General features: G+C 41.6%; 1 protein-coding gene across 1 annotated transcript in view; it reads left to right on the top strand.

Annotated features, from left to right (window-relative positions):
* Positions 1-15,284, top strand: part of sema3ga (sema domain, immunoglobulin domain (Ig), short basic domain, secreted, (semaphorin) 3Ga) — a 20,231-nt gene extending 4,947 nt beyond the window's left edge. Inside the window, exons 3-18 of the mRNA XM_084069695.1 lie at positions 4,631-4,791; positions 6,798-6,860; positions 7,349-7,468; positions 8,381-8,474; positions 8,602-8,721; positions 8,931-9,076; positions 9,480-9,594; positions 10,556-10,625; positions 10,726-10,870; positions 11,128-11,350; positions 11,493-11,581; positions 11,914-11,955; positions 12,060-12,217; positions 12,922-12,989; positions 13,454-13,581; positions 13,696-15,284. Coding sequence (XP_083925821.1) covers positions 4,631-4,791; positions 6,798-6,860; positions 7,349-7,468; positions 8,381-8,474; positions 8,602-8,721; positions 8,931-9,076; positions 9,480-9,594; positions 10,556-10,625; positions 10,726-10,870; positions 11,128-11,350; positions 11,493-11,581; positions 11,914-11,955; positions 12,060-12,217; positions 12,922-12,989; positions 13,454-13,581; positions 13,696-14,124 — 2,171 coding nt within the window. The 3' untranslated portion in view covers positions 14,125-15,284. The remainder of the gene's footprint in view (positions 1-4,630; positions 4,792-6,797; positions 6,861-7,348; positions 7,469-8,380; positions 8,475-8,601; positions 8,722-8,930; positions 9,077-9,479; positions 9,595-10,555; positions 10,626-10,725; positions 10,871-11,127; positions 11,351-11,492; positions 11,582-11,913; positions 11,956-12,059; positions 12,218-12,921; positions 12,990-13,453; positions 13,582-13,695) is intronic.
* The last annotated feature ends 36 nt before the right edge of the window (positions 15,285-15,320 follow it).

The raw sequence follows: 15,320 nt of genomic DNA, 5'->3' as shown, positions 1-15,320 counted from the left end.
GTGCTAAACGTTTGGCTTTGAGACCTGTTGCACATTGCAGCGTAACACAATTAGGAAAATATTTTGGATGATCAATTTCTAACCAATGGAGCAACTACTGAAGATATCTCACCAATATTTGGAGTTACATAATGGCAAGGTTACGACCTCTACCAAAAGTGTCATTTTGCTTTTGAAATTAAAGAATTATGGCCCAAGTTGAGGTGAATAAAACAGACCGACTTTGGCCTCAAAGGGTTCTGACAGCTGTGATAAATCAACAATTGTATGTGCCTACAATAGATTCTACACTGAAACTGAAATCAAAGGTGAATTCAACACAATTATTTTGCAGCTTGAAGGCAGTTTGCACTGCCTTTGACCCTTGACACTAATCTCATTCAGCAAACAGCTTATAGTGCGAACACTAATGTAGAAGAGAGTTTTTGTCATACTTAAGGTAATATATGCGATAGCCGGGCCAACAAGTGACAACTGAGAAGTGCTAAGTTATTATTATGACACGTAGGCCGCCAAAATCAGTCCATTTATAGAAGTCAATAAATAATCCTTCCCCCGAATTCCAGAGAATCGGTTGAAAAGTGGGATTTACTCCCCAACTCTGTTTTCTGCCATTGGAAGGATTTATTGTTCATTGTTTGTGACAGGGACACTCTTTGTTCTCATAGGCGCCTGTGGAGGAGGTTTTGGGAGGGGGGTCGGGGTGGGCATGTGACTTCTCTGAATGAACATGCCCGCCTTGGTGACAATCTGGGTACCAGAGGCCTGCAGGGGATAGAGATCTCACATTGTTCCCGCTGTCTCTGGGAAGTTGTGTGATCCACACTTCAGAAGGACTGACGGACTCTGATGTAACTGTGACTCAGGATTGCTAGACAGCAAAATATGTTGTTTAATAAAAGCCACATTCTAGAATCTCTGTTCACTCAATGCATTCAGTATCTCTGTATCTTAGCCACTTTGAACCCAGCATCCCTATTCTGGGGCGAACATTTGGAGCACACACTAGTGGACCACTAGTTGAGAAACAGTGCACTAAATGACCTGGTGACCTAATATGACGAGTCAATGTTGTCAGTTACTGGGAAGTAGGAGGTCAAAATAGAATCTCAAGAAGGGAAAGTATACCGATTTGCCTGGTTGATTCATCATTATTAGGAAATGTGCCCATATAATTGCATGTGTCTGCTCGCTCATACATAAGTTACAAATCAGTTTATCAGTTAACATGAGTTTAATATGGAAGGCTGGATAACGTAACAGAACATAATAAGGGTAGGATTAGGAATGTGGTTCTCAATCTTTTCTGAGCTCTGGACCACTAGCATAATATTTCAGTTAAATAATTACTGTTAATTAAGGGCTTGGTCAAATGTGTTAGTATCGTGCAACAAATTATATTAAGCCCTTAACAGTCATTATTTAAGAACATGTGTCCATGGACCATTGGTTGAGAAACAGTGTTATACAGGCTTATGAGTATTTGAGTGTATAACTATAATTGTGTTATAAGACAATTATAATGCCTTAGACATGGGATGCATAGAAAATGTTAACAAAAAGCTAATCTTAGCCCATATCCTCACCCAACACATCAGTGGTCCGCAGGTTGATTCTTAGTCAGGATGGTGGTCCCTGGTTCATAATTAGTTGAAAACCCCTGGTATATAGGGTTTACGGGGTTAGAGCAGTGGTTCTCAAACATTTTCATTTCAAGGACCCCCAAATTGATGTATGTTAGGACGTGGACCCCCTTTTGAAAAGACATCGTGTCAGGGACACCCATAAGAGTCTATATTTCTGTTGTTAGAATATATTTAGTGCAGAATTGCTTATACTGTACTGTATGTGGGGGACTAGATGACAGTGGAGAGAATGAAGAAAAAATGCAAAAGACACGCTCATCCCAGACCTTTTTGGCAGGGTGCTGAATCAACAAAAGTTTCACTATGCAGGAAAAATAAAATCTGCACACCACCAGGTAGCTCCCGTTTCCAAAGATTTATTATAAAGCTGAGTGACGTTTCGAGCACCAAGGCTCAGACTTTATAATAAAGTTTGAGGAAGAGCCTTCGTGCTCAAAATGTCACTCAACTTTGGAAAAAAAAAATTGGAAACCGTTGCTGCCTGGTGTGCAGAATTTATTTTTCCTACATGGTGGAGAGAGTGAAACCTATGACCTGATTAGTCATTCGTATACATTCTCTTATTGGACTAAATAACAGTTAAATTAAACTGTTCCTCATTTTACTGAGGACCCCCTGGAACCCCCTCAACGTACGTTGGGGGTCCCCAGACCCCACTTTGAGAACAGCTGTCTTAGAGAGGCTCAGTGTGGACAAGGTAATTGTTCCAGCAGCATTCTAGTGATAACTTGCTATCACTTTGTGCTATGGAAATTCGTAACGGCCCAAGTGATCCTGTTACTTGGAACAAAGTTCCATAACAGTGTTGTTAGAATGTTGTCAGGGGATAAGTGTTTTGTGAATGTTTACTAGATGTAGATGATGCCAGTACATTGTCTGCTATTTACAGAAGATGGGGACATCGATCATACACAGTCTAGGGGTGTGGTGTTGCTAGTTTTAGCCTATGCTCTGAATCCACTATAACCCTAGTGGAGTTTGGCTAGAAGGTTTGTTATCCTGTGTTTACCTCTCAGGAACAGAACCGGACTTGGCCCCACCTCCCTAAGACCCCAACCCCTGTCCTGTCAGCCGGAGATCCGATTGCATGGCTTATTTTAGTGGCACGTCGACTGCATCCTGTTAACGTTGACCTCAGAAGGAAAGATGGCAGAGGCACTTTGATGTAAATAAAGATATTCTTCCCGCTGCCTGCCTGCAAAGCCTGAAGGTCTCTGATCTGTGATCTGTTATGTGACTGCGGGCCTGTTATCGTTCACATGCCTTAGCCATATGTTAAGACTCTCTCTGTACACATTGTACACAAGGGAAATCCTCAGTGTTAATTTAACTCCTAGAGTGAACAAATGGAACCAAATGGATGTAACGCTGATTTTACTACTACTAATATGTTGCACAACATGTTTTTGTTACTTGGATTTGTTGAGCTTGACCACAAATCCTAAGAATGTTATTTAGATAGCATGTTGTTAGACAGATGCTAGGTTTGATGTTTACCTGGTATCCTAGTTTCTTTGAAGCACTACAGTTCTCTTTGTACTCTATTTATGTGACTATTTACCCTGTCGTTTGTTGACTAGGGTTCAATCAGGCTTACTCAGCTTACTCTGATTTCACACTTGTCACTCTGGATAAGGGTGTGTGCTAAATGCCTAAATTGTAATTGTACAACACAGATTACTATCTGATGTCAATATAAATGAAAGCATTGCGTCAAAGGATAGTTAGGTGGTTATGCATGACTGACACTGTGTACACACAGTAAATCCTGAGTCTTAACAGTTAAATTAAGACTTGGGATTTTGCCTCGGGGGGATTTAACTGGTTGAAACAATTTACATTTGGAAATGAAGTAGAGTGCTGCGGAGCAAAGTCCATTTACCTTCGAGCAAATGAAAATGGTTTAATCAGAGCGCTCAGGGAGAACACGTTGTGAAACAAAAGAGCAGAGACGTTTCCCCCGTTTTCAACATGTCTTAACAACTTCATGCTCTGCTGAACACAGCCGTGCCCGTGATGTGAGGAATTATCCCAGAGTGCAACCGGGCCGCCGGTTTCTTTAGAAACATGCTTTTTTTTCCACTGAGCTCTGCAGGGCATTTAGTGGCCTAAACTCCATCACACTTGGAGGGCATGAAATATTGAGATCTTAAAAGCAACGCTGTTTCTTAAACTGCTCTGAGACGGGTTATATTTAGTCTTTGACACACATTTGACTGAAAACAAGTGAGAATGGCGTGGGTCCAGGAGGGTTGTGAAGTCATTAGAAAGAATGAGGCATTTCATGTGTGCGTGCCAGAGAAATAGTGTGCACACGTAAGAAAGGGACAACTGTGCTCCCCCTGCTGACTGGTTATAAACGTGTTTGTAATTCTTTGTGACCATGTTCTCAAAATCAGATGGACAGATACAATGAGTTCAATGGTGATCAATATTTTATTGGTCATGTGCTGCTCTTTATGTTTACACCTGTCACAATCAAATAAATGGAAATTAACTACCTTAATTAATCTAAAATAGAAATAGAATATTGATTATAAAGAATATTATATGTGAGGACAGTGATCGTCTCTATAAGTACCTGGTAGTAGTTGCAGTATTGCGCTCATCAGAATAAGAGCATGACATTGCAGTGCCTGCAGTTATATTTGCAGAAGTTGTACATAATGTGACATAGAACACTGATGCTTCATTTAAAAGTTCAAGTTTCAACATTTTATTTGTTAAATCTTCATAAATACCTTTGACTTTTGAGGTTTCTTCATCATTATAAAGTAAAAATAAAATACCAAATAAATCGAGACTAACAGATAAAATGTAGTACTATATACAGTATACTGGGCATTTATAGTGCAGGTGAATTAAGTGACTGCAGTAATGGTGATAGTGAACAGCACATAAACGCGCATTTCTATGTTTGTGTGTATTTGTAACTTTCTATGTGTTGTGGATGTATTACTTCATGTGTGTACTCTGGTCCACAGAGTTGATGGAGACCCGGGCGGCCAGACCATTCAGTTTCTCCTTCAACACCAGTGACTATCGCATCCTTCTGATGGACCAGGATCAAGGCCGTCTCTACCTGGGCAGCAGAGAGTACCTGGTGGCTCTGGACATGCAGAATGTCAACAAGGAGCCCCTCATAGTATGTATTTTAAGCCTCATTTATACTCTGTAGTACGACTGTGTTGCTTTTAAAAAATTACACATATATGTTTTTAGCTTGTAGATCTGTTCTTTTAGGTTCTAATACAGTGACTCAACCTTTTTTAATTTCATGAACCCCCCATTTGATACATTTGTTTATTTTATTTTATTTCTGGGACCCCAATCTACTGTCTAAAATGTTCATTTGAGAGTGTATAGATGCAGATCTTGGGCTTTTCTAAAGAAATTAAGCTCTATTTGAAACAAAGGCTTACATTTGTACACACTTAGTTACAGACCCGTAAGGGTCCATTTTATCCCTGGTACCTTGGTTGTCTGGAAGTAATTTCTGCCATGGGTACCAACTTCCAACAGCAGATCTCCAATGGAATTTTACATTGGGTTTTTGCTAAATTAAGAAATGAAACAAAGACTTATTTATACAGCTTTGTAATCCTGTAATCTTGTAATTGAGGCCACTGTAGCTTAGTGGGTAGAGAGGTCGTCTGGTAATCAGAAGGTCACTGGTTCGCCGTCCGGCGCACCCAGCATACATGACGAAGTGTCCTTGAGCAAGACACTTAACCCCAAAGGGGGCTACATACGTCCGAACAAACTTCTTGTGGCCCATAAGAAAAAAGGTTCCTATTGACAAGACACCTTTCGTACTCCATACTGCCAACTGTTCTGAGAGGTGATTCCTCCCCACCTGCCCCACTCAGTAATCTGATGGAATTAATCACAGCTGTGTAGCTTGCTCTGTCTCCAGCCGCTGGAGCAAGCGTGTACATCTAGCATGGCTATTTTAATACTTGGATATCGGACATTTGGATATTTGGACATTTGTCACGGCGGCATGGATGTTTTCTATTTCTTGTGACAGTTTGTGTTTTTGCATGGTCACTAGAGGGGGACAGAGGTGTTAGTAGACTCCTCAGCCAACGTCTGTTCCCATTGCTTTCATTGCTGACAAAATAGCCTGGTCTGAATGTGGAAATAAAAATAATTATATTTAGACCATCCACCAATCACACTGTCGGAACCTCCAAACTAAATTCGACAATAAAGGTGTGCTGGCGTGACCACAGAGAGTTCTTATTCATAACAGCTCCTCCCGGTACGCCTCTGAGCAACCATCTGCTGGTTCAAGCTGAAACTGAATTTCCCAGTAAGTAAAGGTCTACCTTCTTCTATCTCTACAAATCATCCCATTTTTGAACCACACACAATTAATAGAAGTTGAAGAAGAAAAAGCAGCACAAAACAGCTTAAAAGGCTTGAGAGATATTAAACTGTGAAACTCTCCACTGCATAAATACAAAACCCTGAGAGGCATCTGTAATAGAGCATCTGTAATAGAGCAAGTCGGTGCCAGAGTTTTGGGTCCAATGCTTGTCGTCCAAAAAGTTGAATAATGGCTGATTTATCGGCCAGACTGATATATCGGTCGTGCACTAATCTGTAGTCTGGCAAGGGGGGGGAACCCATGTGCAAACTCACTTCCATCCAACAGTGGCTGTACATGTGTCAGCATAGATCCTCATCTATGCACCAGCGCTACAAGCTTGTACTTTCTTATAATGGGGCGGTAGTAACTCAGTCCAAATGGGTTTAGGAACTGGAGGGTCACCGGTTCAAGTCCAGCACAAACCACAATATGGAGTGTGGACTGGTAGCAGGAGAAAACTGCTCCTGGGTGTTACTACTTCCAGCCCATCACTCCCACCAACTCTCTGCGTTTGCAGGTCTATTGGTCTTGCATGTGAATGTCTTCAGGCTTTCAGGCGTTTCAGGCTTACGTGTAAAAGAAGAGGCTGGAATTTCCCTATGAGCATTAATTATTGTTATGAATGTGGTGTAATTATACCTCCATATCTGGAATCCAGTATCTGGTATCGGTTCCTGGTATCTGGTATTGGCATTGTTCTTTGGATAATTATTATTGCTATTCAGTTATGTAATAATCCCTGGTGTTTGACAGCTGCTGTACGTTTGTCCCTATAGATCCACTGGCCTGCATCTGCAAAGAGGAAGGGAGAATGTCAGATGACTGGGAAGGGAAGACAGGTTGGCTCAAGATTCTATATCCTGATTCTTTCTCATATAGGAAGCAACTGTCCTTTCTGATAGCTGAAAATAGTAATAGTATAAATAAGGCTTTACTCCCTTTGGTTCCCAGTGTCAGTCTACCTTATGTGGATTATGCGGTCGACACGCACTGACATTTTGCACCTTAATACCATGTACAACGCACTGAATTTTGTCTTTTTATTGTGTTTTGTTGTCTCCTTAACTAAAATCCATAAGTTTATCATGCACAGTATACGTCTGCTGCTATGCTCACGCACCTTTATATCTTATCTCAGGTACCATGTGTAAATATGTAGATAACTTGTTTGATCTCCTTTCCCCCTTGCCCCCCTCTTCCCTTTCTTTTTTTTCTATGGAAATAACGATACAATGGGAACTATGCACGAAAACGAATTTCACTTTTTTACTTCTGTAAACCTGTGATGTGACAATATGATGATGATGATTCTGATACTGATTCCCAGGGAGAGTGTGCCAACTTTGTGCGGTTGATCGAGCCATGGAATCGTACTCACCTGTACACCTGCGGAACCGGAGCGTACCAACCTATCTGCACCTTCGTCAACAGAGGATGGAGGTCTGAGGTGAGCACCAAAGAATAGCTTTAAACCCTCAAAACAAGTCTTATTATAGATGGCAAAATAAAATAGTACAAGCATAGAATAAGTCAATTTAAGTAAGTGAGTAAGTGATATTTTTTGGTTAAAACAAAAAGTATTTTGTTAAAAAGTTAAAGCACTATATTATGTCTATAGTAATTATTGCTATAGAGTGTTTGTTCGGTAACAGGGGTCTCTCTGTCTCTCCGGCTCTTTAATAAACAGAAAATACATTTTCAGGTGGGTTGCCAATCATCAGCCAATCAGGAAAGAGTACCTATTTGTCAGCTTCAATTGTAGAGTTCCAGTTCCAATTTTGTCTGCTCATTTCTTAGTGCCATCACTTCCAATTTCACTTGTTGTTTCACATCTGTATCCTGTGAGTTCTCTCTCTTGATTTGTTAAAATTAGTACTCGACCTGAAAATGCATTTTTTGCTTACTAAATAACTGGAGAGACAGGGAGACTCCTGTTACTGAATAAACATTCTATATCAATGAGTAATGTCAGAAAATACTTATTTTAACAAAAGAATATATCACTTACCCTACCATTAATACTAATAAAACCTAGCAAAGAAGAAATTGGAATCTATTCTGATTATCTAGGGAGAAAAGTTTTTGCACATCAAACAATAACGGTTAATAATGGTTGTTTCTGATAACCTCATTTAGCCCAGTCTAATCACCCTGTCATAGATCAAAAAGAGACAGCCGCCCACCCCTGCTTTACAGCAAAGTTTCCCTGCAGTAGAGCTGGGAACATAAATATTTCAGGAGTACAAACTGGGCCACTGATTTGTCATATTAACATTAATATTAATTTTCCATATTCCCTTGTGACATTTTAGCAGTCTATTTTTACGGGTTCCGCTCATTTTATCATGTCTCTTGGCAGGACTACCTTTTCAGGCTGGTTCCTGGGTATGTCGACTCGGGGAAGGGGAAATGTTCCTACGACCCCAACCAGGAGAACATTGCTGTTCTGATCAGTAAGACTGATTTCTTTTATACGGTTCAGTACATTCGGCTCAGGAGGCTAAAATAACACCAGACCTTTGAATTCCCTTGAACCACAATCTGTCCTGTCTCTGTTGTGGTCTTATCACATCTGTGCAGATGGGAACCTCTACGCTGGAGTCCACATTGACTTTATGAGTACAGACGCAGCTCTCTTTAGGACCATGGGGGGCAGAGCAGTGATCAGAACGGAGCAGTATGACTCCCGCTGGATGAATGGTGAGTCAGTGTGTGTGCGTCGATATAAAATATGTTGTTAATAAATGATCAAAGTGATTGTTTTATGATTCCTTTCACTGTATTTGACAACTCTCTCTCTCTCCTGTATTTGACAACTATCTCTCTCTCTTTCTCTCTTTCTTTCTTTCTTTCTTTCTTTCTTTCTTTCTTTCTTTCTTTCTTTCTTTCTTTCTTTCTCTCTCTCCTAGAGCCCGTGTTTATTACGATCCAACAGATCCCTGACAGTGCTGAGAGGAACGATGACAAGCTCTACTTCTTCTTCCGTGAGAAGACTCTGGATTCGGGTGGCGGGTCGAGTCCTGGTGTGGTGGCCCGGGTGGGGAGGGTGTGTCTGGTGAGTCTCACACACTGAAAAGGAAGTCACATAACGCCGGACACTATAGTCTACATCATTCAGCGGGCTGCATGCATTTTCAGAACATGTTTATTTTAATGATCAATCAATCAATCAATTGGATCAATGGAACCCACGTAGTATACATTAAAACATATTTTTATTGTGAAAACACATTTTTCAAGGTTTTAAAGAAAACAATGTCATTTTTTAAACAATTGCTTTTGAATATTATTGTTATATAATCATTAAAACGTTAGTGTTTTGCCAATTACTTGGGGGTCCACTTGCAACACCCTTGCCTGTTGCAAGTGGGCATGTGGGCCCTGTCCCGCAAGTTGTGAATCACTGGTCTACATGGTTTCATCTTGAGCTCCAACATTATTTTCCAACCTCTGAGCAGAACGACGAGGGCGGTCAGAAGTCACTGGTGAACCGCTGGACCACGTACCTGAAGGCTCGTCTCATCTGCTCCGTGATAGGAGAGGACGGCGTGGAGACGGCGTTTGATGAACTGAGTAATGCTGCAATAAAATCACTCACTTGACCATTTTGGGCATAGGCCAGTGGTTTTCAACCCTTTTCATATCAAGGTCCATTATTTATTCGGCATTTGAGCCAAGGACCACCATTTGATGAGATTTGGACTCTCAGACCCAAGAATAGAATATTTTGTTATCGTTGGATACGATTTTGTCCACAATTCCATGCTGTATTGATGTTGGTACCATATGAGAGATTACAGGCACATGTTCAAATTAACAATTCTTTAATTAAGTAATGCAGATGTTTATCAGTAATTTAACTCTTGAGAGTGTAAAATGAAACTAAATGGACCTGTAAGGGTCCATTTGGTTTAATTTTACGCTCTCAAGTTAATGAGATTAATGATTAATTGCATGGTCATTAATTGCATCGTCAAATCGATACCGATATTGCAATACAAGTTAACAGTCTGGTTTACCTTACACCTGTTATATAGTCAGTGTAATTCTGTGTGCAGATATAGAATTCTAAAAAGAAACCAGTGCATTCTTATTACCTGATATATTAGACCTACTGATGAACACACACACTGTTTCCAAGTGTCTGCTTTCACCACTGAAAGTTCATACTGGCTAAAAATATTTTGATATCGGCCTGATAATGATATTGGCTTTTCAAGTAAATATAGGCAGATACCGATATGGTGAACGACAAACATTTAAAAAATGTGAACGTTTTCAAAGGTTTAAAAAAATACTTCAAGTACAGTAGCAGACCTACAAGCTCACAATATGTTGCATCTCGCAGGTGAAATTCAGTTGTCATAGCAGCAATGACGAATTTTGTGTGAATGCGTGGGTAGGCTTTGCACCCCCAGGCTAGGTGTGGCTTGAGCTTGTAGATCGGCTCTTTTTGCTCGAGTATAAAATAGACCAACTGTGTTGTAATTGTAGCCGTTTGTGTTATTGATCGGGCCATTTAAATGTCTTCCAGGGGATGTGTTTATCCAGCCGACGCAAGATGAAAGGAACCCTGTGGTTTATGCTCTCTTCACTACAGCTGGGTGAGCAGATTAACCATATGTGGAGAATTCAGATGTATATCGTACTACACAGCCATTTGTCTGTTTTATGTTTCTGATTGCCTCTCCCCCTGTGTTCCAGCTCTGTGTTCAAGGGTTCAGCAGTGTGTGTGTATTCCATGGCTGATATACGCAATGTCTTCAATGGCCCCTTCGCCCACAAGCATGGACACAATTACCAATGGACGGAATATACAGGAAAGATCCCCTATCCTCGGCCTGGAACAGTACGTCTCATATGAATCAAGAATCAAATGGGGGTTTACACACGGATTGCATTGACCCCGAATGTACATTTGTTTACATTTGTAAACTCTCTGTCTGTCTCTCTGTCTTGTTCTGCATCTCTCCATTCCTGAAATATGTAATCTTGACCTTGATGATGTTGACATTGAGGTTTTGACCCAAAAGTGAATCATCTGTTCAAAGCAGCAGTTATTTTGTTCAAAGACACACATCACCTCTCTCTTCTTCCCGTACCCAGTGTCCGGGAGGGACGTTCACCCCTGGAATCCACTCATCCAAGCACTTCTCAGATGAGGCTGTGAACTTCATCAGAGCTCATCCCTTGATGCACCACCCAGTGTATCCGATCCAACGTCGCCCTCTAGTGGTGAGGACCGGCGTGGACTACCGCTTCACTGCCCTGGTGGTGGACCAGGTGGATGCAGTGGATGGACGGTATGAGGTGCTCTTCCTGGGGACAGGTGAGAGATAGGCAACTACCATATGATCCAGTAACTAGGTTGTCAAGACACAAAACTAATTCAGATTGCTTGAATTATAGGTAACTTTAAGTACCAAAAAATATGATTGATCTTTTGTTTATATACTCTTCTTCCACTACAGATCGTGGCACGGTCCAAAAGATTATCGTTTTGCCCAAAGACCCGACCAGCATGGAGGAACTCACTTTGGAAGAAGTCGAGGTTTTCAGGGTATGTCTTAAGTATGTAACTGTGATTAGTTTAATTTGAATAATTGATATTGTGTGTTTTTAATTTGCAGCATTGCATTCTGTGTGTACAAAAACGAAATTTCGCTGTACATGTACAATCACAATAAAGTTAAGTAAATGTAATCATATTAAGGCAGTATATAGGCTAGCAAAAATAGCTAATCTACAAGCTTGTAGATCGGCTATTTTTGCTGTTCTTTGTACGACAAATTATATTAGAGATTAAGAGATTTCATTGTCCCAAAGATACTCCAGTACTGATCTCAGATGTTGAGCTATAGTGATGTCTTTTTTTTAACGTTGTATTCACAGACCAGGGCTGCTGTGAAAACAATGAAGATATCTTCCAAAAGGGTAAGAGAAGTCCTCTCTGTGAAACAGTGACAGTGATGGATATTTGATGCATTCACCAGCATACTAAATGGAGAATCATTTGGTTTTGTTCATTCCCCCAACAGCAACAGCTGTATGTGTCATCAGATGCGGGGCTGACCCAGGTGTCACTGCACCGATGTGGAGCGTACGGAGGGGCCTGTTCCGACTGCTGCCTGGCACGAGACCCTTACTGTGCCTGGGATGGAGAAAGCTGCTCCGCATTCACCCCTTCAACCAAGAGGTTAGAGGTCATCTCATATCGCCATAGCAAGAAATGCATTGACTTTGATAAATCACTTGAGAGTCGAGAACAAGGCAGGTGCGCCGACAGCGAGGCCTTGAGGCTTGTGAGGCGCACCCAAGTGAGGTGCTAGGTGATGGAGTGCCTGCATCAAGCAGCCTCGTGCATCAGCGAGCGCACTGTCCGAGTTGGCTAGCCATGATGAATGGCTCCCTTCCTCCGTGCATAACCCACTCCCTCCGTGTGCCTCAGCAATTGGGGGTAGAAGATTTCCACCATATACTGTACATAGTAGCATACATACACGCTGCTGAGAGTGGTGTCATCAATGTGTGAATGATCAACTTTATTGTTAGTTGAAGTTAATTCATTATTTAAAAAAAAATGTTATAAAATATTTTTTCGATGGATTGTTTTTTACTCGCTTCTCGATTATTTTATCAATCAAATAAACGCTAAGAAAATATTGATAGTTGCAGGCTTGCAGCCCTACTTAGTTCTAAATGCTCATCTTCTTGGGCGTGATGGTGTGTCATCAACCACATAATTACGATGTCCTGTTGGTTCGATACCAGCTGGCTTGTCTTCCCCCCTCTCTGCCTTCATTCAGTTTCCTGTCTCTCTCTATGCTGTCCTGTACTGTATATTAAATGCATGAACAAAGTGTCTAAAGTGAACCTGTAAATGGTGTTCTGTTGTCTCAGGAGGAGCAGGAGACAGGATGTGAAGCACGGCGATCCACTGAGGCAGTGCAGAGGGTACAATGCCAAAGGTTTGCCTGTTTTTATGTTTTTTTAAACCACATGAACCCTAGGGTCCCTATTCTGGGCATGTCATCATAATATGCAAACATTCTATATCATAGGCAAACGTTCAAGTCAAAATAGCCGATGTGGTGGCCGAGTACAGACCCATAGGGAACACCGGTCAACAAAGTATGGGTTTAAGTGGTTAATAAGGGCTCTGGGGTAAGAATGAGGATTCTCACTAAAAATATCTGTTAAGGGGTGCCCTGGTGGCTCACAGAGTAAGAGCACATACCACACAAATAAGGCTATAGTGTTTCCCAGCTGCTTGAATCTGTACTTTAATGTGATCCATTCTCTCTCTCCCCTGCCTGTATGTTCATGGTCCTACAGTATCTGAATAAAAAATACATCTTTAAAAATTATAGATGGCTATATCTGTTGATCCTGTTTCTCACCTCTTCCTGTATTTTTTCCCCAACACGTTCAGTGGAAAAACGTTTGACAGAAACGATGCAGTTTGGCGTTGAAGGCAGCAGTGCGTTCCTAGAGTGTCAGCCTCGCTCCCCTCATACCACAGTCAAGTGGCTTTTTCAGAGAGACGGCAGGAGGAAAGTGGTGAGCAATAAGAGATAGATCTATTCAAAAGATAACCCACATTCCTACAGAAGACCCACCTTGAACCTGCAATCCCCTCAATGTGACTTGCTTTGTCTTTTCTTTGCTGTGAAGCTCAACCGCGAGGGCGGAGTGGTGAAGACCCACCACGGCGTCCTGCTGAAGAGCCTCAACCGATCGGACGCAGGGCTCTACCACTGCCTGGCCACGGAGAACAACTTCAAACACACCATGGCCCGCGTGGCGCTGCGCATCCTTGACCGAGACATTGTGGTGGCGCTCACCTCGCCGGACGACGAAGAGACGACTCGCAACGGCGGTCCCCCGCATGGACGCAGCAGCCACAACAACCACCAACACCACAGTGTCCCTCGTCAACCTCAAACGCTAGCGTCCCCCGTCCCGACTCCCTTCCCCCCGGAGATTAGACTGATAAACCAGTACTGCCAGTCCTACTGGGAACAGCTCAGCCCCAAACAACGACAGCAGCGTAAACGCACCAGCCGCAGACACACAGAGAGTCAGGAAGAGGGTCTCGGATAGAGACAACGATGCTGGTACTGGACCCTCCAGGGTGGACTTCCATATTAGACACCCCCCCTCCCCCCACCCACTCATCCCTCCGACTAATGCTTAATTTATACGGCGCCATACGACAGTGTCACGTGCTGAAAACAGCCGATCTACAAGCTCACAACGCGTCACAGACACAGCGCGTTGTGAGCTCATAGTTCGGCTGTTTTTGTCACGCGACACCGTCGTACGACGAATTATAAATCGGGTTTGAGACAGGTGATGCTCTCATGTCATTCACATGTATCTCAAAATAGAGGTGTAATATATTGATTTTGAATATAATATATGGTCATGATCCATTGAGTCATTATTGTATTATATGATAATAATTAAATAAGTATGTAATTGGAAAATATTTTGCATGCTCAGTTGTTCGTAAATTGTCCGCTGTTTGGTTTTCAACGATTTATAATGTCTGTATGGTCAGGTGTAGTAGTGTATTTTAGCAAACTAATTCCATTGGATGTTGTCATGTGTTGTTGCTGTCCCACGACCCAGTGGCCTGTGTATGTATTGAATATATGATATGACATGCCCCTATGACATACAGTATTCTTCCAGTTATGCACTTTGATGGTGGTGGCTTTAGAGGGAATGAGGGCTCTTTGCACACTAAATATAGTGGACATTTTTATATACAAGCCTTTTCAAAAATGGGAATGAAACTGGCACAGGTTTGGCGTTTTCTACATAATATGCTTCCAAATGTAACAAATGCTCTTTTTGCTGGAGGGACACGTAAGGGTAAATTATTCAGAACCACCATTAATTTTAATGTGAGTAAAACGATGTGTGCAGTCAATCCTACACTGGAAACCAAATGCATAAAGACTTAAAAATTCTCGAATTGGCCTGTATCCAGTCTTATATGTTATTTATTTTACATATTTACTCAGTCACACAGTTTTATTAATATAATAAAACCACCAGTGACTATGTTGCAGTTAAAGAGAGCAAAGAATTGATGGTTTTGTGTCAAGCAAAAGCTGCTTCCAATCGTACTGATTACAAAATAAAAGCCCCAACAATAACCTGTGTTTTCAATTTGCTGTGAAAGTTGCAACATTCATTGGCGTTGATCAGACTTATTGTGTTTATCCAGTGCCCCCATGTGGTAGGTTGGGGAAATTATTTATTGCAAAAATGAAAAAACAACCTCTAGT

This window comes from Gymnoscopelus microlampas (assembly GCF_963454915.1).
Source record: "Gymnoscopelus microlampas genome assembly, chromosome: 10".
NCBI lineage: Eukaryota > Metazoa > Chordata > Actinopteri > Myctophiformes > Myctophidae > Gymnoscopelus > Gymnoscopelus microlampas.
Note: the sequence above shows the minus strand (reverse complement) of the source record. Positions and strands in the feature narration are given on the sequence as shown.